General features: G+C 48.9%; 1 protein-coding gene across 2 annotated transcripts in view; it reads right to left on the bottom strand.

Annotated features, from left to right (window-relative positions):
• Positions 1-15,578, bottom strand: part of LOC105878807 (phospholipid-transporting ATPase IB) — a 504,404-nt gene that overhangs the window by 198,706 nt on the left and 290,120 nt on the right. For both annotated transcript variants that reach the window (XR_012922496.1, XM_076009551.1), the window contains exon 26: positions 2,459-2,642. Coding sequence is in view for 1 of the 2 variants with exons in the window: in XM_076009551.1 (XP_075865666.1) it covers positions 2,459-2,642 (184 nt within the window). In the remaining variant the exon portion in view is untranslated. The remainder of the gene's footprint in view (positions 1-2,458; positions 2,643-15,578) is intronic.

Raw genomic sequence — 15,578 nt, 5'->3', positions numbered from 1 at the left:
GTATCCTAAATCAAAATGCTGTCTTCATGAGGTCATTCAGAAAGCATTAAGAGGGTAGGGGGCAGGAAAGAGTCTCTCCCAGGAATAGGCATGGTATTACATAGCGGCGGCAAAGGCTGCCGGGGCAAGGCGGCAAGAGGAGGGCGGGTGTCAGTCCCCGGACTGCCCCTGTGCACACAGATGTAGGCGCAGGCGGGAGAGAAACAGAACCAGAGCTTTGCACAGAGAACACACACAGATGCACACACACACACAGATGCACACACAGACGCACACATGCACACACACACATACACACACACACACACACACACACACACACACACACAGATGCACACAGGCAGATACCCGTAACCTTCCCGGAGGATACATCTTGGAGCTAAGCATCTTTTTACTTCTGTCTCTGACCCTTACAAGATGTTTCCTCAAAAGCTCAATACAAAAAATTCATCCAGATGACAACGAACAGAAAAAGCACAAGGTGTAAACTTCCACCAGAGACGGTTACCATTTCAACAGGGGCGAGGCGAGTCACCGGACTGTGCATTTCCAGCGCAGTAATTAGGGCAGAGCCGGCTCTGGGAGGGTGTGGGGCTGGCCCGAAGCTGGCCCTGAGATGACGGCACCCCCGCCCGGTCGGGCAGGGGACCAGGGACGGGAGAAAGGAGGGCCCGCAGCCACAGGGGCCTTCGTGGGTTCCCTTGGCAGAGGTGACTCTACGCGGGAGGGGGGGAGAGAAGCCCGGAGTGGAGCTCTACAGCCCTCCCCCAATCCACCCTCCTCTGACGCTTTTAACTCGAAGAGAGCAACTGCTCCGGGTCCTACATCCCATCAGTATGCAGTTTCAATAAAGCAGGTCATGGAATCTCCCTTCCCTAGACATTTTAAAGAAAAAGACAGACAAATATTTGCCTGGAACTCCTAGGAAACCTCTTAAGATCCCTTCCAGCCCTATGATGTTATAACTCAAGTATTTAATAATGCTGGGGTGTACGACATCTCCAGTTGCTGACAGGCCTCAGGAAGCGCCAGTCCCCCAGGCCTCGGAGAACTTGACTCAGGAAAGCAAATGGGCAGGTGTGTGGGGCCCGCCCCCACCCAAGTTCACTCTTGGGTCTGCCGTTCTCTGACCCCAGACGTTCGCTCGGACCTGGGGTGGGTCACCTGATGCGAAGGAACCCCAGCTTTCCCACCTGTAATATCAAAATTCTTCCTCCTACCTACTCCAGGAATTACCTTGAGGATTTACTCGAAATCAACAAAGGAGCAAGATTGATTTCATGCACTTTTCAGAGCCAGGAGGATTTGTAATTCCTCCCTGCATTTGCAAAACCGCGAACTGGGGGGGAGGGAACCTGAGAGGTGATCTAACGCAGAGGCCCCCTTTGGGAAGGTGGGGCCCCCAAAGCTGCGGAGAGCCAGCCTGCAGCCCTGCAGCTGCAGGGAACCCATTCACGTTTTAAATGCGGCCCCCGACTGCAGCCTGAAGCGGGGCAAGGCCATTATTCCCTGCGTTCACGTGATTAAGGTTAACACATTCTTCAAAAGCCTAAACACGGTAAAAACAGGGAGGTCTGGCTCCCGGGGAAGGAGGAGGCATTTAATCAGGACATCGCGGTCTGGAGCCAGGGGGAGTGATGTGTGTCACTGTGATGTCTGGGCTCTCTGGGTTCTTCAGCAGGCCGAAGGGTCCAGATATGTATTCTAGGGATCAGCAGACTGACTACTTTCCTTCGCCTTTTCGCTCTCACTAACGAGGGGACATTTCTTTCATTGTCAGGCCACCGGCACAGTGACCACAAAGGGCCTTGCAAGCCTCTCCATGCAACGCTGGGTTTGGAGAGGAATGGCCTGAACTTGGCCTCCCTGCAGGGGGTTGTTTGCTGCCAAGCACGGAGTCACCGCAGCCCAAACCCGGCTTGCTCTCAGCAGCTCATCTCACGGCAGTGGCCGGGGCCGCCACCTGTCGCAATTACAGGGACGGCGGCCACTGTCGATCCCTGCTTCTCCCTGGCCGTACCCGCCTGACCAGAGACTGCCCCGGCGCCCCTGGGAGGAAGGCGGGGCGGGAAAGGGCTGCAGAGAACACATGTCCGGCGCGCGGCTACTCTTCAGCAGGGACACAGCGAGGAAAGCACACACCGCAGACGCAGGAGTGGAGGGATCGGGGACCTATCTGTCAGGAGTGGCACCTCGCCTGGGTGACGGAGCGGCCCGGCCACCCCCCACAGCTAGCCGAAACCCAGAAACCCAACCAGCAGGTCGGGGCCTCCCAACGGCAGGAGATCGAAACCACAGCGAAATCCAAACGGGCCTGTGGTTTCGTCTAACCAGCGACCTCAAAGGGGGGGGTGGGGGTGGAGGTCTCGGGGCTGGACCGGGGGTCAGGACCGGGCTCGCATGCCCAGCTGCCCTCGCTGTCAACGGGACAGCACAGCTGGCCTCGCGCGCCACTCACCTGAGCGATGGCGTAGTCCGAGTTGTTGGTGGCCTGCATGCCCTCGTTGCCGCTGATGCCCACGCCCACGTGGGCCGTCTGGATCATCCCCACGTCGTTGGCGCCGTCCCCGATGGCGAGCGTGATGGCCTTCACCCGCTTCTTCACCACGTCCACTATCTCGGACTTCTGCAGCGGGGACACCCTGCGGGGGAAGAGAGAGAAGCCGTGACTGCGTGCGCCTCTCCCGGGGGGAACGGCTGGGACCTGCGTCCGGCTGCGGGGACAGGGCGGTTATGGGACAGCCTCCAACCTCGGTACGTGTACTTTACGCTCCCGTGCAAAGATGCTTTCAGAAAACAGCAGCTCGTGGCTCTCAAGTGTGTGCCAGCTTTGCAGGCGGAGCACACAACTTTAACCTAGAAACACAGCCTCCGTGCGATCCACCTGCCCGGCGGGAAGCCACACACCGGCTCTCAGGGGCACGCGTGCCCTGCCGCAGGAGAAGGGCTGTCACACGGGCCACGGGGGCCTTTGCAAACGCCTGCCCCCCCAAAAAATCAGAAAACCTTTTCGGTACATCACGTGCAACCCGGGGCTGGCAAGGGAACCTTCTACAAAATCTGTTTTTTGTAGAAGCGAAAGAAAACTGGCAGGGCAGGAGGAAGTGCAGGAGGAGGGCCGGGTTGAGAGGAAAGGAGAAAGGCTTCTCCACGTCCACCCCGAGAAGGAGACGGGGTTCGCGGGGCAGCTGGGGCGCAGTCCCGGGCTGTGAGGTCGGCCACGCTGAACGCAGCAGAAGCGCAGCCCAAAGCGGGGAGAGCCGCGGCCGCCGCCTGAGAGGGCTTGTTCCCACAAGGTCTCCAGGGTGGGGGCGACTTTTCGTAAGCTCCCAAGTCGTCTGGGAAGAGGACCCAATATAATTCTATGGGGTCTGAAGGAGAAGAATATCAATTACAATGAAGTGTTTACTTAGAGTATAAGGACAATAGGCCGGGCACGATGGCTCACGCCTGTCATCCTAGCACTTTGGGAGGTTGAGGTGAGAGGATTGCTTGAGGCCAGAATGTCAAAGACCAGCCTGGGCAACATATAGCAAGACTCCCATCTCTACAAAAAAAAGAAAGAAAAATTAGCCGGGTATGGTGGTGCATGCCTATAGTCCCAGCTACTCAGGAGGCTGAGGCAGTAGGATTGCTTGAGCCCAGGAGCTTGAGGTCACTGTGAGCTAGACTGACGCATGGCACTCTAGCCCAGGAAACAGAGCAACACCCTGTTTCAAAAAAAGCCAAAAAAACCACAAACAAATAAACAAAAAACCCCAAACAATACAAATTCACTAATGAGGCCATCACATTTACTCTTCAACTCTTCTTCTTCACGCACGAAGGCATCACAAAACAGCACGGAGCACACACCTGAGCAGCACTGGGTGGGTAGGCTTGCGGCTGCAGCCCCTCGAGAGTCTCTATGCCACCCGGGTGATCAAGCAAGGTGGCCTCTTTGTCAGCAAATCCGAGGTGGTCTGGAGAGAAGGGAAGCCCCTGGGGCATAAAGCTTGGCCACTCTGCGCTGGGGAGAGTTGGAAGAATCTCAGAGGTGGAACAGGGAGGAAGCAAAACAGACCCGAGACTCTCTCTGAGGTTAAATTGTTGGATTTTTGTGAGGGGGTTTAGCAATAAACCAACCAGTGAGTGTAACGAAGAGCAAGTCAGGCAGACCCACAGGATCCGCCGCTCTGGGATGTGGATCTCAAGGTAAGTCAAGTCAGGGTCCCGGTGGCTTAAAGCCCAACCTAGGACCGTGCAACAGCTGCCTTTTCCCGAGAGCAAAAATAAGAAAGCCTGACCAGGACACACAAGGCAAGCCACACCCCAGCCTGTCCTGCAACAGGAGCATGAAATTCTCATCAACGATTTATTACGCCCTCAGCTGTAATGCCTTGAGAAAACATAATTCTAGCACACGCTGGGGGTTCAAAACAGATGTCAAACAGCTAATTTCTACGGAACTGAAGAGGCACCTTCCCCCTTCAGTCTTCTAGTACGACTAGTCGCCAGGAAGCACAAACCAGCTCTTTCTTCATCTGAATTTCTGACCTGGAATCACATGCCACACTTAATAAGCATTCTCAACATATAATAATTCAACCCACAAAGAACTCCAGAGCACATCCGAGCCAGGCGGGGTGCTTGGGACACTTCTACAACCTATTTTGGTGCATTATGAATAAAAATGTAAAACACCCGACGAGTTCAGTCAACTGGAGAGTCCATCCACTGTTTTGGCTAACACAGTAGACTCTAAAATAAGCAATAAGTTTTTCCTTTGGACACTTAAAAAAATCATCATCCTGGAGTATCTCATTTCATGGGATATGTGCTCCTGAAATTTTAAAACTAGCTTTCTAAAATTATTTCAAATATGACACTTAAGTAAAACCTCGAGTAACTGCTCTTATGGAGTTAACCATCACACGTTAATTTATGTGATCCAGAAAAGCCCCGGTCTCGGAGTGGGTTTCTAAACCCTGACCTTGCAATGAGGTCTGAGCGGACTGAAGTGAATCCCCTCCTTAGCTTCTGGCTCTCAGCTGCCCCACCGGCCGCGCAGGGGATGGATCTAGATCTCGGGTTTGCCCGCCGAGTTCAGTGGAGCCAGAGTGGTTACAACAAACTCCACCCAGGAAGACCCAAGGAGGCCCAAAACACTCACCAATGAACCAGACTCATGAAATACTTTCACTAATTGGACTTCAAAACATCTTTCTTTTTTTGCCCATAGACAGCCCTTACGACTAAATGGAAGTTTGGAGACCACTGGCCTAGATCAGCGGGTGTCGTGTTTTAAGCAAGCATCGGAATCGCGCAGAGAGTCTGACCCTCTGGGGTGAGGGCTGCAGAACGTGTGTTTCTAACCAGCTCCTAGGTGACGCCGACGCTGTCTGTCTCCTAACCACACTCAAGCCACTAGCACTGGCCAGACAGCAGCACAAGTTCTTTCTAGTGCAACTGTTTTCTAGCTAAGCTTAAATTTCCACAGCACGAGACACATACAAAATTCTCATAGTGACGTTTAACAATTTACTGCCAGAAACAATCTCACCACCTTTTTTTCCCCCAAAGTTTGCAAACATAGGTTCTTCTTTTTTGCTTTCAAACCAAAACCTAGTAAGTATAAATCTTGGTTGGGTATTTCATTTAAAATATTCTTCCAATCTGAGTGTCTCATCCGAGACAGTGAAAGGGGAAAATACTAACCAGAAATGAGACGCGCAGGACTTTGTTTTTGTTTTTGAATGACACAGGGAACCAACTAATCGATACCAAGCATAAAATACACAATAATTAACTATAAAACAAAGTGCTACCAATATAGCAGAAGATTTCACTTAGAAAAGTGTCTATTTTTCCTGTTAAAGAGAACATCCTATGAATGAGACTTTCTTTGATAAAAAATAACCATTGAAATAAAATATTATACCTTTTCCCCATAGTAGCCATTTATCCTGAATTTTTCAAAAATTGCAGTACCTTTAAAAATCTCATAGCTTAAGTAGATATATAAACATCTAATATATGAGTCTACTATCTAAAGTTAATTAAACTATCCCACCTGTATCTGTTTATTAAATGCTCATAGATGGCAAAAATGAAAGGAATACAAAAATGACTGCATCCTCTATGAGATCTAAATTTATCTTGATGAAAAACAGAAAAAGCACGCCGTTTTCCCTGTGCCCAAATGGACGTGGTTTTGCAAACTTCTCGACCAACATGCTGGTGGTCTTGATTCTGTTTTCTACCAATATCCTTAAAAGTATTCTAGGCTTTTTGCAACAGCTTTTAATAACATATGGCTGGCAACAACAATCTCTGGCTTCACAAAGGGCTCCCCTGGGACAGGCTAACACCTGAGCCTAGTCTTTCTTTCCCTCGCCTCTCAAGATCAGAACACTGACTATTACAAGCCCACCATTAGCCCCCAAACCTCACTCACATAAGCACCTGAGGGCTCAACAGATACCAGCTTCCCAAGTCTTTATGATTTGGGTGTCAGAAGTGCTGTGTTAGCGAGTCATCCAAGGTCTTTATATTTATGCACCTCACTATGTATTTGTTTTTTTGAGATGGGGTCTCACTATGTTGTTCAGTCTGGTCTCAAACTCCCAGCCTCAAGCAATCCTCCCACCTGGACTTCCCAAGTAGCTGAGGCTACCTGTGTGTGCCACTGCACCTGGCTTAACTCACCATGTACTTATTCTTTGTACAATGATTTGTGCCTAGGATCAAATTCTATCACAATCTTGCATACCTCAGTATTCTGCTTGCACTACTAATAACTACTCAGCAGTGTCCAGTAGAATGAGCATTTAACTTGCTGACGGAATAAAAGGATGAACCCTATATCTCGTTAAGTGATAAAAATGTGCATGGAATCACTATGAACCCTGAGGCTACCCGGCCACCCCTGTGAGATACAGGTCAACACGCTTCAGGATTTGCAGAGCATCTGATCTAAGAGCCTAGACGTACTGACGGCATTACTTATTTTGATGCGGCTGAAACAGATGTGTTTTTGATAAATCCCCTGTATTTCTCCAGTATCAGCCATGAAGCCCTTTCCCTGGAGGCTACACTGCAGGCTGAACAGGTGCTAAGGTCACACCAACACGAGAGTCTGTGCAAAGGAGATGGGGCAGGCAGCCGGCGGTGGAAGCGTCCTGCTTTTTATCTTGGTGCTGCAATTTTATGGTAATTTCAGGAATTTAACATATATATTCGAGTATATTTTAAATTCAAATTGCAGAAAGCTTGAAAATCCCATAGCATCCTCTAAGTACAAAGATTATTTTCAACAGGGTGTAAGTATCCATTTTTCAAAAATACGAAGGTTAAATGTTTCCATATTCCAGAACAGACTCTTTAGTTGTAATTCAATTTTCAAAAACAGGATTTGGGCTCCCCTTCACACTCCATAAAAAAGGCTTGTGTGGGGGGAGGAAAAGAAAGAGAGAGAGAGAGAGAGAGAGTACTTTTAAAAAATATTTTTTATATAAATTTGCTACTGCAAAACTATGTTAATGTTTACTAATAATTTTTCCTTGTTAAAAGGGTTCATTGAAATCACTTTTAATATTTGATAATATACAAATTTTAATTATTTCAGTGTTATTGTACACCCTTACACCCCTCAAGATAGTCTTGGTTATTCTGTAAATCCTTTTAGAAGACTTGAAAACCAATCTCGGTAGTGTCCTAAAGTGTACTGCATCTCTCACTTTGGATGGTTACTTAGTGCTTAAAATAGGAAGAATTTTAAGACTAGCTATTCTGGTCACCTGAAGTTTACCCTTATATATGGCATCTAAAAACTTCCTGATTCTAAACTCTAAAAATTTCTTAATACAACAAACATTTTTTAAAGGGAAGAAGCCCTAACAACTGATTTAGAGATGGGTCCCCCGCTCTCTCTCTACATACATATATATATATATACACACACACACACACACACACACATATATATATATATATTTTTTTTTTAACTAATTTTACAATTACTGCATAACTGGTGACTGCTTTCAACATCCTGTGAGTGTTCTCTGCAACCTAAGAGTTACACATCAACCATTGTACAGTTGTGGGTAGTGAGAGCAACTCGATATTCTTTATTAACTGAACAAAACCCCGAAAACTCAATCCTGTGCGTATCTATAAAAGCTGCCTCTGCAGCTGAGACTTGCTGTCAGAAAAAGGGAGGACACCCTGTCTGCCCAAGATCAGTTTATTCCGTAAGTGGGAAAGGGCTCGCTTTGAAATGAGTATACCCCGCTTGGGGGTTCAGAATTTATGCATCTATACTTGTGTCTGTGACAATTTTAGCACACGTCTAGGAAACGGAACAATTAAAGCACCGCTCCGGCAAACGTCTAGACTCCGAAAACCTAACCTCTCCACTAAATGATGTGGAATATATTATGATCTGAGCAAGCACATTTTATGTAAAAATTTGATGGGCTGCAAGAGTTCGAGGCTGCAGTGAGTGGTGATCCGGCCACTGTACTCCAGCCTGGGTGACAGATCGAGACCCTGTCTCTAAAAACATTTAAAAAAAAAAAAAAAATCAGACAGGTTGTATGTTGTAAATTATATGCAGTTTTATATTCACTGAAATCAACCAGTTATAGTCTGTTTCTTCCTGTACTAGACTGAAGAGAATGGAGCAGTCTAGGAAGGCTGGGATTTAAATAAAAGATATTAGATCCTTCTGTTCCCAGGCTGAAAACAGGGATTAGAATAACACATTTAAATACCTTAATGTTTTTAGCACAAAAAGCATTAATTTGATACTCTGCTTCCTTGAAATGCTTTATTAAGGCCCCCAAGACCCTTTCAAGAGTGCCTGCCTTCCCTGAAGTTAACATGCATGCATTGTTCCCCACTGCAGATTTCACCAGCATTTCAAAACAGCGAGCCCGGCCTCTGCTGTGGGGGAGGCAGGCGGGAACAGGAAACAGAGTCGCGGGGAGAGCCGAGATGTGTTTGAGTTTTGACGTTTCGGAGCTAGTTTATGGCCCCGGCAGGGCCAGCCACCATGAGCTCACGCACCACCAGACATTAATGACGACGGAGATGTTTAATAGAATGAATTTAATTAGGCCTGCCCTTCACCTGTCACCTGCGCCTGGAACAAAAAGGTCATCTGCTTATCAACCAGATATATAAGCCACACTGTGGCCACATGCACTCTGGAAAGAAGATGGCGGCCCATGCAACTCTGGCTCCGACCAGTCCTAGACCAAGGCCACAAGGACCGCAGTGGCCAACGCCACACGTGATTCACACCCGGGGCAGTTCGTTCACCGATCAATGTCCCTGTTTCCCTTTCTTTCTCTCTCTCTCTCTCTCTTTTTAATACATGTGGAAGGGGAGTTTGTTGGGTGGGCATGCAGGTAAGCTACACAAGGCTCTTTCTTCCAAGCAGCACGTGTGCCTTCTGAAACCTAAAGCCTGTGTTCAACCAGCCACTAACTCTAGCTCTCAACAGCAGCACGTGACAATACTTTCCTTTTTCATGACCATATATCGTAAAGATGCTTTTAAAAATCGGCAGTGGCATTCTGCCACGCCAAGAACAGAACACGAAAATGACTTCCACTGATTCTGCACGTTGGCTAAGTCCTGGAGGAGCACAGAGGAAGACGGACGGAGACCTCGGGCAGGCGGGGCGAGAGGTGGTGGTGGTGGTGGGCAACATGGGCCTGGTGAGGGTCTGCACGGAGGGGACACGAGGCCCACGGCACTGTGCACCACAGAAGGAACAAAGTGCCATCAGCGACCATGGATGTGGGTGACATGTAAAGCTGCCACTTGCTCCTCTGCTTGAGCAGTATCATGGGGACAGCACTTCCTCAGACAAAGCCTGGCCCGAAATGAAGCCGGCTATGAACTGACATTTCTGTCTCCGTGTCAGGCCACGAGCTCCCTGCTGTTAGGAATGTGTCTTCCTCATCTTTAGATTCCTGAGCACCAAGCACAAAGAGTAATAAACAAATATTTGTTGAATTGCCCATGTTTTTTATAAATTTTGTTTTTTACTTACAACATAGCTCTTCTTTCTCCTCCTTCTCAACTTTAATTGTTTCCATTCCATGTTCAAGGGCACACTTAGTCATACCAAATGAGTTAATGATCACCTTGCAGTTTTTGATCAAAGAACGTGATAGGTTAAGGCTATGAGCTTGTTACATCCTCTGTTCAGAGAAGCCCAAACCTCAATCTTGGGGTCCGCCAGGTAGCTGTACGGTGCTTTACATGGACAGCCCTATTTGTCAGGTTACCCCAACTTGTGTAAGTAGCAGCCACGACCTGAAAATCAAGTTTGCCGTGGACACGGCTTGAGAGGTGGGGTCAGTGCCGCCAACACCTGCCACATCCACCTGGGCTGGCAGCTGCAGCCCAGGAGCCGGCAGGACCACGTGTCTTCAGAGCAGAGACTGTCACTGAGCTCGGAAAGGAGATCAAGGCCAGAGCGAGCCAGACCCGCAGCCGCCTGGATTAGGGCTGGTACAGAGGGGGGTGTGGAATGAGGAAAAGCTCCGGCCAAGAAACCTGAGATGGGGGCTCAGGAGCACAGACAGCGGGGGCTCCCGGCTCTACTGAGGAAGGGCTGTCACTGCTCCTCATCCTGGGATGGCATTGGGGTACCATGCCTACGCTTTACAATTACACCCAGCTCTCAGCTGAAAATGGGGCCCGCCAACCACACTGAGCCCCAACTGAGGGAACAGGACGGAGAGAAGCAGCAAGCTGCAGCCAGCACCCTCTGTCCCTCTCATACACACAGACGCACAACAGCACATGACATCAAACCGGCACATGGACGGAACCCAAAGCAGTGACAGCTTTGGTGTCGTCGTCTTTTCTTCAGGCAGTGTAACAAAAACGACCTGCCACCCGCCCGCAGTGACCGAGTTTGCAAGGCACAGCAGAAAGCCCATGCTAGGTCTTCCTCTGGGCCCCAGCAATAGAAAGGTGACGAAACCATCACTGCGGCCACCAGAGCCACAGGGGATGCGCTCTTTTTCTTTTTATCACACGACCGTCCTCCTTGAGTTGTGCAAGGGCCAGGCCAGATCATGTGACCGACCCAAGGGCCAAGATGCTCAAGGCCAGCGGCGTGTGGTTGGGGAGTCGCTATGGTCCTACAGGGTGCTCAGAAAACGCCACCCCTCCTCCCACGGCCCCCATGCCCTGGAGAGCAGACACATTCTCGTCCCTAGAGGTGTTTAGTGTGCTGGGGCATTTAGTATGCTCGCTGACAGCATCATGGAGGAGGGAGGGAAGAACTCCGGTGACAGCAATGTGTGAACAAGTGCTCAAGGAGGAATGGCGCCCAGGCAGTAAGTGGGTCCTTGCCCCTCCTTGTCCATATGAGCCACCTCCCTGGTCCTCTTTTTCCCTCCTCTGTGAAGACACCAACAAGGAAGGTCTCTAATGTTTCTTGAGCTCTAGACCCTCTGCTTTTAAGCTGAAAGCAAAAATCTGGGATTCGGTAGTAATAACGATAGGAGCAGTGGCACGCGATGATTCAGCACACACTACTCATTCATCAGGAACCGGATGAGGTGCTGTCCACGCATTGGCTAATTCAATCCTCACTACAGTTCTGGAAATCAGTGCTAATGTTCTCTGCGCACTACAGGTGAAAGGACCCAGCTCAGAAGGGTCGGCGCAGTGTGCCCAAAGTCACAAACCTAACGAGGGGCTGGGATAAGACCTAAATGCCACGGTCTCACTCCGGGGTCTGCGCAGTCCCCCACTTCGCTACGTTCTGTGGCTTCTTCCAAACGCACATTTGGAAGCTCTTATGCAGTTCCGCTGAGCAACTAGGCCCTGGCTGGGGTGGGAGACCAAATGCAGGCATGAGAGCTTCTGCTCCCAATACCGTAAGAACCCAGCGATGTTATCTAATCTCCCGGTTCTCGGTTTTCTGCCCAAACTATGGGTACATCACCACTGCCATCTGCTTTACAAGACAGGCATGAAAAGAAACTAAGGGATAAAGGCGGGCAAGGCAGAAAAGGCATATCTTGATCTCTCCCTGACTCCTGGACTGAGGGCTTCTGATGCTGGTCATTCCCAAGCGCCGCGCCTCACCTCTCTGCTAGAGACACGTCCAGGTTCCAAGCTCGTCCTGGCTGGGAGCGTCCTTCCCCCTAAGCTCCTGGCTTCAGGCCTCTCAAGGTCTTCAGGATGGAGATAAGATGAGGATCAGTAACAGAAGGACGTCTTGGCCGATCTGTCCCTGTTTGAATTTATCTCTATTACCTTTAAGTGCTACAGCAGACTGTTTCCACATATAATTTTTTTTCTTTTTTTTTTTATTTCAGCAAATTATGGGGGTACAAATGTTAAGGTTACATATATTACCCATGCCCCCCTTCCTTCTTGAGTCAGAGCTTCAAGCATGACCATCCTCCAAACATTGCACATCTCACTTATATATGTATATATCCATCCCTTCCTCCCCTCTCTCACCTGCCCGACACCCGATAAATGTTACTCCTTTATGTCCACTTAGGAGTTGATCCGTTAATACCAATTTGCTGGTGAGTACATGCGGTGCTTGTTTTTCCATTCTTGGGATACTTCACTTAGTAGCATGGGCTCCAGCTCCATCCACGAAAATACAAGAGGTGCCAGATCACCTCTGTTTCTTAAAGCTGAGTAGTATAATTTTATACAGTTTCTTTACAGACCAACCCATTACATGATATAACACATTCACACTAATATTCTAACACACTGAATACGAATAAACACAAGCAAGATTATGAGTTTCACAGGGTAAAGATGCGTCTTCATTTTTTAATTGCCCCCAAACATCCAACAAAGAGCTTCGCACACGGTGGCTCCTGCTGGTTTTGCCCGTGTGAACAGACCGCAGCGATAACGGGGTGGCCCCCACGTATGGTGCTAGGGAAAGGGGAAGGAGCAAGTGGGTTTGGAGCAGAGGACAAATCAGGAATGAAGAAGGAACTTGGGCAGGGTCAGTCCACTTCTCTCTCAGTAGCTTTGTCCCTGTGAAGTTGGGAGCTGGAGCAGACACGGCCTGCCTTGGGGGTTTGAGCTGTAAGAATATCATATTTTTTTCTTGAATGATTACAACTGTGCAGTTAGCTCACTCCGTCCTCATACCCTAAAATAATGTCAGCTGTTTGATAGAATGAATTACGAACATAGGAAAAATGTGCAATTGTCGCAAGCACTGTCTCCTCAGGCAATGCCACACACAGCGGAGAGATTCTCGTCCAGTCACATACTGGAAATACCTTTTCCTCTTGCGTTCACTTCCAACAACAACAACAACAACAATAGAACCCAAAAAATAAAAACAGCAAATAATCCAATCAGGGTGCAATTGGTACAAATGGAAGTCTAGAAACAGTTTTTCCCTTTGTAATAAAATGAATTGATATTTATTTAAGACAAATTTTGAAAAAGCCTAACTGTGTAAAATAACACCAGACAATTAACAAGTGCAAAACACTATCCACGCCAATAGATGGCCGTTTCGGTCAGCCTATAATCCTGACGATATCTATGCAGCTATTCTCTCACATCAACAGAAAATCTCTCTGTTGCTGTATTTAAAAAAACAGAATCCAAAAAGGACTTCGTCTTTAAAATGACTCTTAAATATTATGGAAATTCAATTTCAAGTTTTTTCCTTACATTGGATCTGAGCAAGTTTAAGAGCTGAGACCTCTCTGCCTGTTTTTTGATGTCAGTTCTTATTTACATGCGGCTCTATCTGAGCTAGAAACCTCTGACTAGGGTTCTTCCAAAAATTAAAGGTATTGATTTTCAGTCAAAGGGAAAGACCTTTCAGCATTATTGAAAAGATAGTCTGGCTTCCAAGAAGCTAGTTTCAGCTCATTGAGTCCTATCGGTGAAAGCTAAAAAACAAACAAACAAACAAAAAATGTAGGGTTTTTTTTTTTCCCCATTCAGAATTTTTTTAAAAGGTGAAGTTTTCCTAAGATGCTTTAAGCAGCAGGTCATTCCTTCCCGGAGAGACAAGGGGCTGCTGAGCTGGGCGGTCCCCATGGCAATGAGCCTGCTCTCTTTGGGGCCACGGGCAGTTAGTTTAACAAGGGACCGATATTCTTTATCAGTTTTCTTTGTACATTTTGGGACTTTTGTCAGCATGTTGTGAAGCTCAAGTCATCAGTGGGACCAAGAGAAATATATTAAACGACCCAGCCATGCAGATTGCAACAAATGAGTCAACGACATGGATGCACCGGGCAGTTAAGTGAGGTTTGGAGAGATGGCCCATTGCTTCCGAGGCCCTGCAGGCACGGTGACGAGCCGGGGCTCACTGAGTAAGTCACGCGGGCACGATGCTAAATGCAAGGGGAGCAATTTCTTTTCAACCCCTTGAGTGACTGAGGGAGAGGAAAAATATACATGGATGTTGGCTTAATACCCTTGAACAGTAATTAGGAAACAGCCATCTTCTATTTCTTCCAGATGCTGTTAGTGAAGGAAACAGACTTTTCCTTAACTCTGGGGGCCAGGTTTTGACACAGGTGGTATTTGCTTTCTGCGTGCACGCCAAGCACAGGGGCTGCAGGGACCCTCTCGCTACCGGGGAGCAGCACCACACGGCTCTCACGTGGCAGCCAGCTCCAGCGACAGAACGTCTCTAGGAGAGAAACCGGGAAGCGACATGACAGAGCGTGGGAGGCTATCCCTCCAGGCTGAGGATAATTTTCCCTCCTGAGGCCAGCCCCACGCTCCCTGTCTTCACAACACAGTCCCAGCCTTCACCTCCATCCCTGGCACGAGCCTGGCGCTCGGACAGTAACTGTGGACCCATATACCGCACGGCAGTGAGACTCCCCAAACTCGCAGCTGCGCGTTGCTCTACTCTGCAGGAACTCGAACAGAGTGCTGCACGCACCTCCGGGAAGGGAAGCCAACAACCACACGGCCCAGAGCGCCTGGCCAGCATTCATAAGAATCCGCACTGAGCTGCGGGGCTGGAAATAAGCTAGAAACGGTTTCGTAAATGAATGTGGGTGGAGCCACAGGGCCACTGCGGGGTCGTACCCTGTGAGTCCCGGCACTCGGTTTGTGGGTTCCCACTTCCCGGGTTTCCCTGCTGCTTTTACTCAGACGACAAGTGTGCTTGGGTCTAGCTGTCGGTCCAGCCCCTCTCCCGACAGTGGGGCTCCAGGTGCACTCACCCACACATCGGCCCCTTCTCTGCAAATAAGCCTAAGGCGCGGCTTGGTGCAGGGTCCCCAGGGAAGGCACAGAGACCCCACAGCGACAGCCCTGGAGAGCCCCCCCAGTGCCCTGCACTCCAAGAGGGGAAATAAGACCCATTTATAAGTCACTCCAGGAAAGACTCGGAAGTGAAGATGCTCTAACATGTCACTTATGCAAAGACACGTTGGAGGGTGGTGGGAAAAGGAGGAGGAGAGGGAAGAAGTCACTGAAGGCTTCCCCTGAGCTAGCTCTAGAGAACGGACAGAGACTGTGGGAAAATGCAGCAGCTCAGGTGGGGGCAACACTTTGAACGGAGTTTGGCAGCAACTAAGCAGACTGGCATTGCGCAGTGTTGA

The sequence above is a fragment of the Microcebus murinus genome, chromosome 13 (genome assembly GCF_040939455.1).
Source record: "Microcebus murinus isolate Inina chromosome 13, M.murinus_Inina_mat1.0, whole genome shotgun sequence".
NCBI lineage: Eukaryota > Metazoa > Chordata > Mammalia > Primates > Cheirogaleidae > Microcebus > Microcebus murinus.
Note: the sequence above shows the minus strand (reverse complement) of the source record. Positions and strands in the feature narration are given on the sequence as shown.